The sequence below is a fragment of the Bison bison genome, unplaced genomic scaffold (assembly GCF_000754665.1).
Source record: "Bison bison bison isolate TAMUID 2011002044 unplaced genomic scaffold, Bison_UMD1.0 scf7180017864533, whole genome shotgun sequence".
Lineage (NCBI taxonomy): Eukaryota > Metazoa > Chordata > Mammalia > Artiodactyla > Bovidae > Bison > Bison bison.
Window position 1 is genome coordinate 4,999,544 of NW_011495082.1, and position 14,066 is coordinate 5,013,609.

General features: G+C 37.1%; 1 protein-coding gene across 1 annotated transcript in view; it reads left to right on the top strand.

Moving 5' to 3' along the window:
- GPR98 (G protein-coupled receptor 98) overlaps window positions 1-14,066 on the top strand; it is a 543,192-nt gene that overhangs the window by 172,482 nt on the left and 356,644 nt on the right. Inside the window, exons 56-61 of the mRNA XM_010831922.1 lie at window positions 951-1,127; window positions 1,490-1,669; window positions 3,603-3,782; window positions 7,048-7,212; window positions 10,958-11,075; window positions 12,965-13,088. Of these exons, the coding sequence (XP_010830224.1) occupies window positions 951-1,127; window positions 1,490-1,669; window positions 3,603-3,782; window positions 7,048-7,212; window positions 10,958-11,075; window positions 12,965-13,088 (944 nt within the window). The remainder of the gene's footprint in view (window positions 1-950; window positions 1,128-1,489; window positions 1,670-3,602; window positions 3,783-7,047; window positions 7,213-10,957; window positions 11,076-12,964; window positions 13,089-14,066) is intronic.

A 14,066-nucleotide genomic window follows, 5' to 3' on the forward strand; every position in this document is an offset into this window, starting at 1 on the left:
GAACTTTGAAGCGTTGAATTTGGATTGATTATATGTCTGGTTGGATCCTCTATTCTGTTGGTTTATTAGTTGTTTTCAACTAATGACTGAATGAATAAAATGCCCAAGTTCATCTGGTTATTTTGAGTTTCATATGATTGCTTGAATTAAGATTAGTCTTCAGATAGATTAGATCATCCTCTTTCTCTCCTTTGTCTAAGGAGAATGTGTATACACTTCGTATATACATCTGTAATGAAGGAAAGGAAACTGAAATTGGTTAATAGTGTTATCACTAATATATAATTAAATATTATCTTTATATTGTGTACTATATAATATTAATTGTAATCATATTATTGAGTGAATATAATATTGTATAATATAGTGTTATTAATAGTGGTATTCATGGTATTAGATAATAGTGGCTTATGGAGAGGACATTCTGGAAAGACATGAGGGATAGAACAGAGATTTCCTTTCATTTTCACTAAGTATTCTAGCTTTTGAAATTTTTTATTACCTATTGAAAACTAAGATAATTTTTTTAAAGTTAATTAAAATATAAGATTATATTTTTTAAAGTGTAGAATTTTCATTTTTAAGATGTATGAAGCATTTACCACCTTCTAAATTGAGGGACTGTCATATATATAGAACATATTCAATAGGATGTGGTCAAAATTGTAGGATAGATTTTTTTTTTAATTTATTTTACTTGCTCATGAGTATGTGGCTTCCATTGGGTAACATCACCCACATGCTTAAATATCCCCTTAGATTCTGAGGTTGTCAATAGAAATGTATTAAAACATAAAAAAGGAATATTTTTTTGTGTGTGTGGTAGAGCAGCCTATTCCTGTGGATGTCATTTTTTTACTGAAAAATATTACATTTCCATTGCAAATTGAATGTGTTTTAAAAAATAAGACCCCGTCTCTCTCTCTTCTCCCTTGGTTCTTGGCACCTAGGATGATGTTCCCGAGCTGGAGGAAGGCTTTATTGTCAGCATCACGGAGGTGCGCCTGGTGAACTCTGAGTTTTCTGCAGGACAGCCCAGTGTGCGAAGGCCGGGGCTGGAAGTGGCTGAGATAATGATTGAAGAAAATGATGATCCCAGAGGAATTTTTAAGTTCCACGTTACCAGAGTGAGATGAACTTTCACATGTTTATAGTAATACAAAAGCTTGCACCTGCTGATTGGGCCAGTGTCCCGTATTTTCTGAAAAATAATTGACTTTTATTGTAGATATTAATAAATATCTCTCAAAGTTTTTCTTATAGACTAATTCTTAAGCTGTCTTTGAGCTAGACCAAGGGATTAAGCAAGTTTATTTACTATACATTTAAATGTAAGAGTTCTGAAGACTGAATATGCATACTTATATCCAGCTATTAATTTGAAGAGTAAAGTATAAGAACTAGTAGTAGAGATAATAAATTTAGGTAGTGATGAATTGTAAGAGTTACTTTTGTCTTGCATTTTAACTTACATATTCTTTACTTAAAGGATGTTGGAGTTATTACTGCCTATGAGGTGCCTTCACCCCTGAACATTCTTCAAGTTCCTGTAGTTCGGCTGGCTGGAAGCTTTGGGGCAGTAAAGGTTTATTGGAAAGCAACAGTGGACAGTGCTGGCCTGGAAGACTTTAAGCCATCTCATGGGATTCTTGAATTTGCAGATAGACAAGTATGTTAGTCACAGACATATTAGCATTTTTTGGTTGTACTTCAGACATTTTATAGGCATCTACCAAATGAACGTGCAGTGGTGATGGCTAAATGTATAATATTCTAAATTCCCATGTCAGGCTAACAGAGATATTGTTAGGTAATGTATAATTTATTAATGGACATGGAGAGAGGATATAAATAAGCAAGAATCTCACCCTTTCTGAGCTTTCCCACTTTGTATTCTATTTTAAATAAAGTTATAAAAGGATAATAATTGGCTTAGAGGTGCCTAAGAATGTATAAAATATTGCCTGATGAACTAGACTATTCCTATGAATTTTAGGTTTTTTATTCTATTTTTTAATGTTTATAAATATAAATATTTATTTAGGATTTGCACCAAAAGTTTATACATTTATTACTAAAGATATTTATTATGTACATTTATTGTTATCCAACAATTTTTTTTTTTTTAACAATTAAAAAAGACTGAAGTGATAGAACAGGAGCACAGTAGTTAAAACTGGAAAAAACTGAAAAGCAGTATTCTAGATTTGGGTCAACCAGTGTTAAAATCACAAAATATTCCTTAAGATTTGTAAGCTTGTGAACTGGGCATTTTGCAATATGTAAGCATAAGATGTTTTCATAAATTTTTAAATCAGTAAGTGGACAAAGCACGTGAACAATCATGAAACTGTTAATAATTTCAAAGAGCAGTATCGATTTACACGCAGTCCGATTTTGCCTGCACAGATATGCATAGTGTACATCAACTTATTAGTTGCCCTTGGGGAATAGTAGGTACTGCTGAAAGATAAGCACGCAGATCTAGAGTTTCCTACACATAAAGGTCTGCTGTTCATATTTGAAATCATGAGGTTTTAGCAAATTTTGGACTATAAAGCGTTTTCTACTAAGAGGAAGGGAAATGTAGATTTTACATTAAAAGTAGAAACAAATTTACTTTCGTTGAGGTGGCCTTCTAACTTTATATTATCAGTAGCTTATTCTTTTCAAAAAGTTAAAGTCCCATCACTTAGCATCCTTTGAATCATCACTGTTCTTAAATTTAACATACTGTAGGGCAAGTATTCTGTGTTCCACAGTATTGACGAGGTGCAGGCATTTGGATAAGCTTATATTTTAGCCTTTGATTTTATTCAGGTTTCTGTTTCCATGAGTATGGCATCGAGGTTTTTCATTTTCTCTGTTATATTAAAGGTGGTTTTAGGTAGGAGAACCATTTCTCGATAAATGTCTATGGCATTTCCCTCTGGGATACAAAAAAGGATTTTAAATATGGACATACAGCTGGAATATTTTTGTGACCAATAGTTATATTACAAGCTGGATCGAATTATAAGTTATAAAAACTTTTAACATAGAGCCAGGCAGATGAATAAACCCCTAATCACAAACTTCTAATAATAGAATTTGGATTTTCTCATTCTTGTCTTTTTCCCTTGTAATAACACGAACAATAATTTGGAACCAAAAGGATTTACTTTAGTTGCAGAAGATAGTAATCATTTATGAGGTACAGTTTTATATCAGGTCATATTAATACCAAATATACTAAAATTTATGTTTGGGCAATGGCTATTAGAACCTGCATGACATTTAAAATATTTTTGTTCAAGAATAAGACTTCATTGTTTTTTTTTTGAATCTGTAACTATATTTTATTACTATATAATTTCCTTTATTTTGGAAACAATGAACTGAAACCTTTTGACTTTGAAATACTATAAATATATGACTTTAAAATAATATTATGAACATAACAGGTGAAAATGCCTGCTTTTTTCTTTGGTACTATGTTTCTAAATTTCTACTAAAAATGTTTGCCATCGAAAATTAGTATCACATTCTATCCTTCCTGCCTCTCCCCCTTCTTCTTCTATCTCTCCCTCCCTCTTTCCTTTCTTCCTTCTTTTCTTTTATAGGTTACGGCAGTGATAGAAATCACCATAATTGATGATGATGAATTTGAGCTCATGGAGATGTTCAATATTTCCTTAATCAAGGCGGCTGGAGGTGGCAGACTTGGCGATGATGTTGTGGTAACTGTTGTTATTCCACAAAATGACTCTCCATTTGGAGTATTTGGATTTGAAGAAAAGACTGTAAGTGAAATATATCAGGGGGTGCGGGGTGCTTTCCTCTAGGCTCATTTTTCATTTAATTTATAGCAGAAAGGTAATTTTCTTTTTTTTCTAGATTTCATTACTCTTTACTTAAAGCTTCTTTTCTCAAGGCTCTTTTGAGTTGACTGTTGAATTAGGGGCCAGTCCTCGAACCTAGGCAGTTTCACAGGAATGAGAGCTCTTAGCATCAGGCAGTTAAAAAGGAGAACACATTTCCATTATTGGCTGTGACAGACCACAAGGTACTTTTGTCTGGACTTTCTGTTCTCTACCTGCTCTGCTACCAGACTGCCATCCAGATTCTGTTACGTCCTGACCCCAGGATGGTTTGGCTGGGGAGAGATTTATATTCCTCACCTCTTGGGTCTTCTATCTTGATTTATATTGAACAAAACACTACAATCAGCCCTGACTCATGTGTTTCCTTGTATTTCTTCTCTCTCCCCTCTTACTTCCCCTTGACTGTCTGCTTTCAAGACCTACAAGAGTGAGCCCAATTATTATTGGTTCAGCCTCTGAGAGAGAAAAGCTTTGACTCGTACTAAATTATCTCTACACCTTAAATATAAAATAAAGTGTATCATAATTATTGACATAATGATTACATTATAATTTCTATGACTTTATCTTTTAAAGGAAGTTTCAGGATGAAACAGCCATACGAATCTTTAGATAATTTTTATGTACATCAACTTTTCTGGCTCCTGTGTCGCCATTCCCTTTATTTTGTCACTTATAGATAATCAGTAATTCACCTTAGATCATTTTAAATAATAGCAAATAGTTCTAATGCTTATTATCTTTACTGTTCTTTGGCTGCAAGGCTAGCACTACGGCTTGCACCACAATTTAGATAGACACTAATAACGGCCTAATTATTTGATCATTGAAATTTCAACTTCGTAAGAAAGTGGAAACTATAGAAGAACACAGTACTTCTGCTGCTGTAGTCTCATGATACTCTTCCTTGAGAAAGGAATGAGTGGAAGTAAGTGTTTTGTAAAGGGTGGAAGATTCACACAAGAGTATCCGTGAGTGTTTTGCAGGCAGCCTAAGAAGTCTGGGAAATACAAAAGGTATAAAGAAAAAAGCCATAATATTACTGCTCTAAGGTACATACATTAGTATTTGATTATATTTCCATCCAGGCCTTCTTTGCATATATGCAGAGTAATAGTGTATATGAATATGCAGTTTATTTTTATAAAATATATGCAATGTGCTAAAAATGTATTCTCTATTAGCTTCGAGGTTAGATTATAAATGTTCAGGGTTTAAGTAGTCCAGCCTCCAGTTGATGAAACCTTATAATAATGTTTTTACTTTTCACTTAGTCACACTTTTGGACTTAGCTGTTGGGGAGTGTCTTTACGAGTTTCTCTCACTTTTTGAGAAAATGAAGAGTTCCACTATTATTCATAAAAAATTTCTATTTATTCATTTAATTTTAGCTGCAGTTGTAAAGTTTACTGCAAAAGCCTTAGTGTACCCTTGATCTGGGTACTACTGTCTTACTGTAATAGCCTCAGATTTCCAACTTGTCTAATCATCTAAAAGTAAGATCTAAGGTGTCCAAACTCTTGTCGTGAGGAGTGAGTTGTTAAATGTAAAGCATATATAATTGGGCTTTACCCTCAGTACGTGTCAATTGCTATTTTACTTGTTGATAACAATAGCAGTAGCTTGTTGCTCACCCTTTGTGGCTCCTTTCCTTATATCTTATCTTTTTTTTCAGCCAGAAGCTCTTGATAACATGGAATTTAATGTGTATCTATAAGATACAGTATTTTGTGCACATAGTGCATATTCTGGTAGCATTATTTGGTAATACTGATTAGATTCAGAATTGAAAAACCCTGAGACAAGATTATTGGTATTAATCTGTCAAAATTAATAAGCTGCTCCCAGGACAATGTGCTAAATATACCAAAGCCCTGGGTAAAGCAGAGACTTATGGAAATATACTTGTGAAGCTGAAACTAGAATGTTACTATTTATAGAAACAAAAAGGACTTATATATGCAGTTTGTTAATAATGGATTTTTTTTCTTTCTCACTTAACTCTCTCTTATTTGATATTTTTGGTCTCTGAGGAGTGGTATGAACAACAGTTAGTGTGAAATCAAATTATTATAACTAAATCCCAGATTCCTTTTCTCCTAATAGATGTATATCTTTGGCCCTCAGATTTCTTAGTTTTTGTGAGGCTTAAATAAGGTAAGGTGAAAATATTAGTTGCTCAGTTGTGTCTGACCCCATGGACTGTAGCCCACCAGGCTCCTCTGTCCATGGAATCCTCCAAGGAAGAATACTGGAGTGGGTAGCCATTCCCTTTTCCAGGGGCGCTTCCTGATTCAGGGATTGAACCTGGGTCTCCTGTGTTACAGGAAGATTCTTTACTGTCTGCGCTACTAGGGAGGCCCATAGTATATGTAAGAAGGTTCCTCCATCCATGGGATTTTCCAGGCAAGAGTACTGGAGTGGGTTGCCATTTCCTTCTCCAGGGGATCTTCCTGACCCAGGGATCGAACCCGGGTCTCCTGCGTTGTAGGTAGATGCTTTACCATCTGAGCCACTGGGGAAGTCCCAATAAATATCAGTTGGCTCCAAATCTCTACTCTTGGCACCAATGCAAAATGTCATTAAAAAAAAAAAAACAACCGCAAATAGGTGTCTTTCTTGAAAATGGAAGGTGTTGTGCCATATTTTTGTATTTACATAGCAAATGCATGGAATAGGCTCAGTTTGTACTTTGCTTCACAGAGTCAATGTGTGTAATTCATATTAGGTCTGTATTATGTGGGGAGTCTTACTACCATAAAAAGAATCCCTAAATCTCAGTTCCTTAATAGTTTATTTCTTCTTTATGCCAAAGTCCTATGATGTTCTTCCAAGTTGGGGTCTTATGAATACCTCTTCTCCAACTGGCATCTCAGGCACTAGACTCTCCATCTGTGACTCTGCCTCCTCTAATCACCCAGCAAATGGAGACAGAGGGAATATGGAGATTGTGTGGGAAACTGTTGGCCAGACTGTGATTAGCAGGCTCTGCCTCTATTTTTTATGCCAGATATTCCATAACAATCTCCACCTAATTGCAAAAGAAGTTAGGAAATGCCAAGTAGCTGAGTGTCTAGGACAAAAAGAGAATGGGATTTGGTGAAGCTTTTTTTTTTTTCCTGCCACGTGATTCCATGAATAGAACTCTAGATTCAGAAATTGTGGTTGATTTTCTCTTTTTCAGGTAATGGTAGATGAATCCCTTTTGTCTGATGACCCTGATTCATATGTGACATTGACCGTTGTCCGGTCCCCAGGAGGTAAAGGAGCTGTCCGACTTCAGTGGACCCTAGACGAGATGGCTAAGGATGACCTCAGTCCTTTAAGTGGGACGCTTCATTTTAATGAGGTATAGTCATTGTCAGGATGCTTGCAGTTTTTCTCTAATTTGTCTTTGATGTTCTTTTCCATAATATTGCTTATAAATTCATTTGATATTAATATATTCACTATGTCTGGAATTTTTTGAAATCATATGCACCGTGGGAAAATCACACACACATACACACCCCTAAATGTCTGAAATCAAATTTAGTTTTGACACTGCCTACATCCAACCATTAAAACTACTCTGCTGTCCACATTACCTCCCCTGATTGAGGGCAAAACCGGCCAAGCAAGCCGGGCATCCAGCTGCCGTCCCCATCTCCATCTGTCCTGTAACTCTTGCGTGTATTTGACAACCGAGATTGGTCAGTGTTCCCTTTTAAATACCCTTTCTTTCTGTTCCTCCTGCTCTGTCATGGTTGTGACAGTCCATGCCTCCATCATCTCTCCTTGGGTAATCTTTTAACTGATGGTCCCACTCCAAATCTTTTTTCTGTCCATCATCTGTGCCTCTGATTTATTTTTTTCGGTCAGTCGTGTCCGACTCTGTGTGACCCCATGGACAGCAGCACACCAGGTTTCCCTGTCCTTCACCATCTCCCGGAGTCTGCTCAAACTCATGTCTCTTGAGTCAGTGATGCCATCCAACCATCTTGTCCTGTCTCATCCCTTTCTCCTCCTGCCTTTCTGAAAGGAAGATCTTGTTTTGCCATTTCCTGCTTAAAATGATCCATGATGTCTTCTTACCCATAGAACTTTCAGCTCTAAAACATAGAACACAGAGCCTCTCGGAAGGAATCCTGGCTGTACCTTCCTCCCAGTTAATCCAAGCACAGGGTTTCCATGACTCCATTCTAACTAGAGCCAACTAGTAGTTATCAGCCAGACTCTGAGGTCTTTTATCCTGGAAGGAGGGATGGCAAAGTGGAAGAGAATTGACAGGCTGATTCTAAAACCTTTATGGAGATGTAAAAGACCAAGAATAGCAAGAAACTCACAAAGAAGGATGGAGGCTGGCCTTCCCCAACTGAATTTAAGATAGTATGTATTAGAGGTAAATACGATAGTATGATTGGCTTTGGGATAGACAAGTAGACAAGAGAAGAAACTGGGGAGTCTGGATTTATCCGTCTTTCATGGTTTTTACTTTCACGTTCGCATAAATCATTCTTAAATTCATAACAATGAAAACAAAAGGGAATTAGTTAAAACCCAGAAAAACTGTAGAACTGGTGGATAAGTTTTTTAAAAAGCCACAAAAAATAATCTCACAGGATAAGACCAAGTAAGAAAGAACTGTTAAAAGAGAAAGCATAAAATTGTAAGAGATTACTTTGTATCAGTTCAGTTCAGTTCAGTTGCTCAGTTGCGTCCAACTCTTTGCAACCCCATGAATTGCAACACGCCAGGCCTCAAATGTAAACGCCTATATGAAATTGATTCTAATAGATATATAGTAGATGTAGAAAGTCTAAGCAGATGAATTTCTGTAAACGAGATAAAAAATAAGAGAGTAGAAGGTCCCCAAGGTGGCCTTCTAAAAGAAAACTGACCATACATTTAAAGATAATTCCAATGAAACATAGTCTTTTTTTTTTTTTTTTGAGTCTAGTGACCTTTTATGAGAGCTTTCAACACCAAGCAACACAGAAGCAAATACATTTTTTTCTTTCAATTTTCTAATTGGTGATTGGGCTTCCCTGGTGGTTCAACTAGTAAAGAATCCATCTGCAATGTGGGAGACCTGGGTTTGATCCCTGGGTTGGGAAGGGAGAAGGGAATGGCTACCCACTCCAGTATTCTAGCCAGGAGAATTCCATGGACAGTCCATGGAGTCAGTGATGCCCTCTGGCAATCCATTTGCCACTTGGGACATTCTGCCGCCTTTTTTGAGGTATTGGTTTCTCTAATGGAATTAGTGATCCCACGTCAGATGTCACAGATGTTTCAACCACTCATGTCTTAGATTTTGATATGTGATGGCCCAGGAGACCTCTCAGTTACATGGCCTAGCCCTCTGTAAAATCCTCACTTGGCATGAGAAGAATTTAGAGATTACTTTGAAATTTCCTTAGTGATTTCACATAGTAATAATGAACAGTCAGTTTTCAGTTACTGGATTCTAATCACTAGATCTGCTTCCCAGATGATTAGAAAGGTTTTCTGATGTTAGCAGGATATTCATGCCAAAGTGGCAAATAGTCTGATCTTTCCCCCAAGGGAATAGGGCCATCCTTGTTCAGAGTACTGAACACCAGGAGGGAGAAGCTTGTGGGTGACCCTGGATATGACTCCCTCCATCTTGTTCTTTGCTCCGCAACCTGGTGCTTTTCATTTACTTCTGCATAACAGCTTTGTTCTTGGATATTCAGCTCTGACATACCTATATCTCCACTCTAACAAATGGCGTGTAGCTAGGCACACCAGAGAAGGCGATGGCACCCCACTCCAGTACTCTTGCCTGGAAAATCCCATGGACGGAGGAGCCTGGTAGGCTGCAGTCCATGGGGTCACGAAGAGTTGGACATGACTGAGCGACTTCACTTTCGTGCATTGGAGAAGGAAATGGCAACCCACTCCAGTGTTCTTGCCTGGAGAATCCCAGGGACAGGGGAGCCTGGTGGGCTGCCGTCTATGGGGTCGCACAGAGTCGGACACAACTGAAGAGAGTTAGCAGCAGCAGCAGCAGCTCTTATATAAGATTTTTAAGAAGTATAGTACTATAAAATAGAAAAAAAGGAACTCTGAAGAAAGAGCAACTAGAGTGAAGCGATTAAAATAATACTTTTAATTCATAAAAATCTCAAAGAAAAGATGATTGCAGAACTAAGAGTCTTATTGTTTAGTCTCTAAGTCATGTCTGAATCTTTTGCCAGCCCTTGGACGGTAGCCCCCCAGGCTCCTCTGTCCATGGGATTTTCCACTCAAGAATACCGGAGTGGATTGCCATTCCGTTCTCCAGGGGATCTTTACAACCCAGGGATCGAATCTGCATCTCCTGCACTGGCAGGCGACTTCTTTACCACTGAGCCACCAGGGAAGCCTGCAATACTGAGATAAGAAGAAATAAACAGCAGAATTCAAACTGTGGAAAATTATTCAGTGATGCATGGGAAAAATTGGACTTTATTCAGTCAGCATCGGAGGAGACCTTAAAGATAAAAATGATTTCTGTCATGGTTACCTCGCAAAGTATTAAGCGTGTTGTCTTCTGTGTATTTGCTTTTCCTTGTTCTTTCTCTTCCAATCTGTACTGAAAACTTACCATATGTTCCAAGAAATTACTGAGCTAAGTGTAAGACCAGAGAGGGAAGGAATAATATGAGCTCTCTTGAGATCAACACCTGCGGAAGGAATAGGAAGGAAGCAGGAGTGGGTAGAAAGCAAAAAGCAAAAAGGGATAGTAGGTAGATAACCCTTATAAGTATTACACCTCTCACTGTGATTTATTTATATCATGCTGTGGCCATTTAACTCAAGTGATTCAACTCTCAGTGGTTGAGCTGAGAGTAAATTTTTTCAGTAAATTTGAAAGTTGTGTTCAAAATTTTTCCCTTCTTCCTGTTAAGAATCTTAATGGGATTTTTGCTCAGAGCTAATTTTTATGTAATAATTATCTCTGGAAGAAACCCGTAATTCTAAAGGGTTTAAAGAGAGGGCATCTTTAAAAAATGCTTATGAACTTAAATGTCATTCTGCTGATGAAAACATTCAAAATTTAAGTTTGGCCACTCTGAAAACACGTGTTCTCCTCTCATTTGGTGTAGACTGAGTCCCAGAAGACCATTGTGCTGCACACACTTCAGGACGCCACGTTGGAGGAGGACAGGCGTTTCACCATTCAGCTGCTCTCAGTTGATGAGGTAGAAATATCTCCAGTAAAAGGTGAGAGAGTGCGACATTTTTGGAAATTAAAAAGTATTTTTTCGGAAAAATGTGACCAAATAATCAGTAGTTACAATGATGGTTACTGTTTGCTTTTATAATTCATAAAATGTCTGTTAAAACATGAGGATGTTATTTCCTACTTGTATGACAGCTAAGGACTTTTTAAAGCTAAAATTATAACGTGCAGCATTGGTAGGGTCGCATGCCAGGGTTTTCATACTCCCTAGCTGTGTGATTTTTTAAAAAACATAAAGATGTTTACTTTAGTAGTGTTCATAAAGTAAAATATGAAAGCTTCCTAAATGACCCAACAGCAGGGGACTGGTTAAATTTAACAGAAAAGTCTGCAGGTATTCAAAAAATGTGGCAGAAAAAGCCTTACTTGCATCAAAATTAAGAACATTTAATTACATGGATAATTTTTACGTTCATAAAACTGGCTTTATAACATGTTCAGTGTAATCCCACTTTTCATGTGCATGTCATAAACATTAGGAATTATGTACTTGAAATGTTGATGGTGGCTTTTGAGTATCTGTATTTTCCACGCATACTTAAAATGACCACAGTTACTTTTGTAATAAAATGTTGTTTTAAAACTTAGCCTGTTATTTATGTCTCTTTCAGCCTATCTATATCTGTTTTCATCATAAAATAACTACTTAGATATTTCAGCATTTCAGAAACAGGTATCATAGTTCTCATTTGCCTATGGTCCATGTGAGAATTTGTTTCTTACATCTGGAGAAAGAGGATTAATGGTGCTAAAATGGTTTCATTATGTAATGCCCATAAACAATGGCACAGCAACGTTGATATGAAAGCTTAGTTCCTGTTGCATGTCCTTTTTTGAAATTAAGAACTTCATCCTGTGCAAGGGTTTGTGGCCAAAGAAGCAGAATTCTGTGGCCAAGGAAACTCTTAGAATTGTAGAGAGTATCATATGCGGTCACCCCAGGTGTCACCTAGGGTAGTTAATCTTTTTGCATTTTATCTAGAGTACTTTGCTTCAGGCATTCGAGTCAATCATATCTTTGCATTATATTCTTACATAAATCTTAAGTCAGCTAGCTCAGTTATTTACATTGTGTTACTCAGCAGAGTTGATGTTTCTATGGACTAATTAGATGCAAGAACAAGAGTATACCAGTGGATCAAGGTAAATCATCTGTTAATATAAACAAATTCATAATGTATTCCTAACTGTGACATACTTACACTTGACAAACCCCTGTTGGTGCTTTAACCCATTGCCACAGAAAGTGATAGTGTAATAATCCCATCCTTTGTTTCTTGAAACTCTAATGTGTGCTTCTGGAAACAAGCTCATTTAAGTTAGTGCCAGATTATGATATGAATACTCAAAGTACTTGATATGATTTTTATTTCCATTTTCGTAGGAATACTTGACACATTTTATAAACACTTAGAAGCAAATGATTGTCAGAAAATTTTAAAAAAAAGGGTCCCCAAGAGCTCTTGCTTTTGCTACATAGCTAACAGAGGTAGCCACATAGCCACTTATAGTGAACTGCAGAATGGTTACTGTAGGAGTGGATTAATGCATAGGGTAGAATGCAGTCCCATACTTGCTTGTCATGGGAGTGGTATTGGAAGTACTGCCCATTTTATCCTTTTCATTAAAATGTGATTGTGGGCAAGTCATTTGCCTTAGTGTGTTCAGTGCCTCTCTGCGCTTACATGTCTTCGTTGGTAAAATGAGAATAATATTAGTACCTAACTTATATGCTTATCATGAAGATTAACTCACAGGATTAGTATATGTAAATCCCTTAGAACTTTGCCAGGCGTGTATTAAGTAAATACATGTGTTTTCATACATGTGTTTTCTACATGAGCGGTATTATGTATCATCTTGAACTCAGGTAGCGCATCAATAATCATTCGAGGAGATAAGGGAGCATCTGGAGAAGTTGGGATAGCTCCATCATCTAGGCATGTCCTCATTGGAGAACCCTCAGCAAAATATAATGGTACTGCCATCATCAGGTAAGGGCTTCATGACTTTTATTGCCCAGGTGAGAATTTTGAAGTTGCATTTAATTAGCATTTTTGTGCCCTGAATACATTGCTCTCAGTGCAGACATATTCTTCTTATAAACTGGTACAATCCTGTGATAAGAGCACATTTTTTATAAACACTGAAGGTATGTTTTGACCTGTCTTGATGTTAAATCTGGAGAAGGAAATGGCAACCCACTCCAGTGTTCTTGCCTGGAGAATCCCATAGATGGAGAAGCCTGGTAGGCTGCAGTCCATGGGGTCGCACACAGTCAGACACGACTGAAGCGACTTAGCAGGTAGCAGGATGTTAAATCTGAGGTTTGTGGTTTTTAGATGATTTGCAGAGCCCATGACGAGGAAAGCACATTGAGCGATGTCAAGAGATCTCAGCAACGTCTAACTCTCAGCCCTGTTTTGTCATTTATGCCATAAAATAGGAGCTACTTGTATATCTGAGCTACAAAATCATTCCTTAAAAAATCATCTGAATCAAAGATTTTAAGATGTTCTAAAATTAGGACCTGTTATATAACTAAGATATTCCCAGCTGGTGCAGTGGTAAAGAATCCTGCCTGCTAATGCAAGAGACACAGGATATGCAGGTTAGATCCCTGGGTTGGGAAGATCCTCTGGAGAAGGAAATGTCAACCCACTCCAGTATTCTTGCCTGGAAAATCCTACGAACAGAGGAGCCTGGTGGGCTATATATCCAAGGGATCTCAAAAAATATGGACAGAAATTAGCAACTAAACAAAACAACAACAACATTATGATCATAGGCAATTTTGTTTATTATAAATTCTCTCATGAGGGGTGGAATAGCAACTATCAATAAAGTAGCTGGATTTATGTTAAAACTTCTATCTTTTTGGTTGTTTTTCCAGTAGTATTGCATGTACGAAGTGTTTCCTGTTCTTTAGTCTGTTTGAGCTTTGTACCTTGTGTAGTAGGTGAAGAATCTGT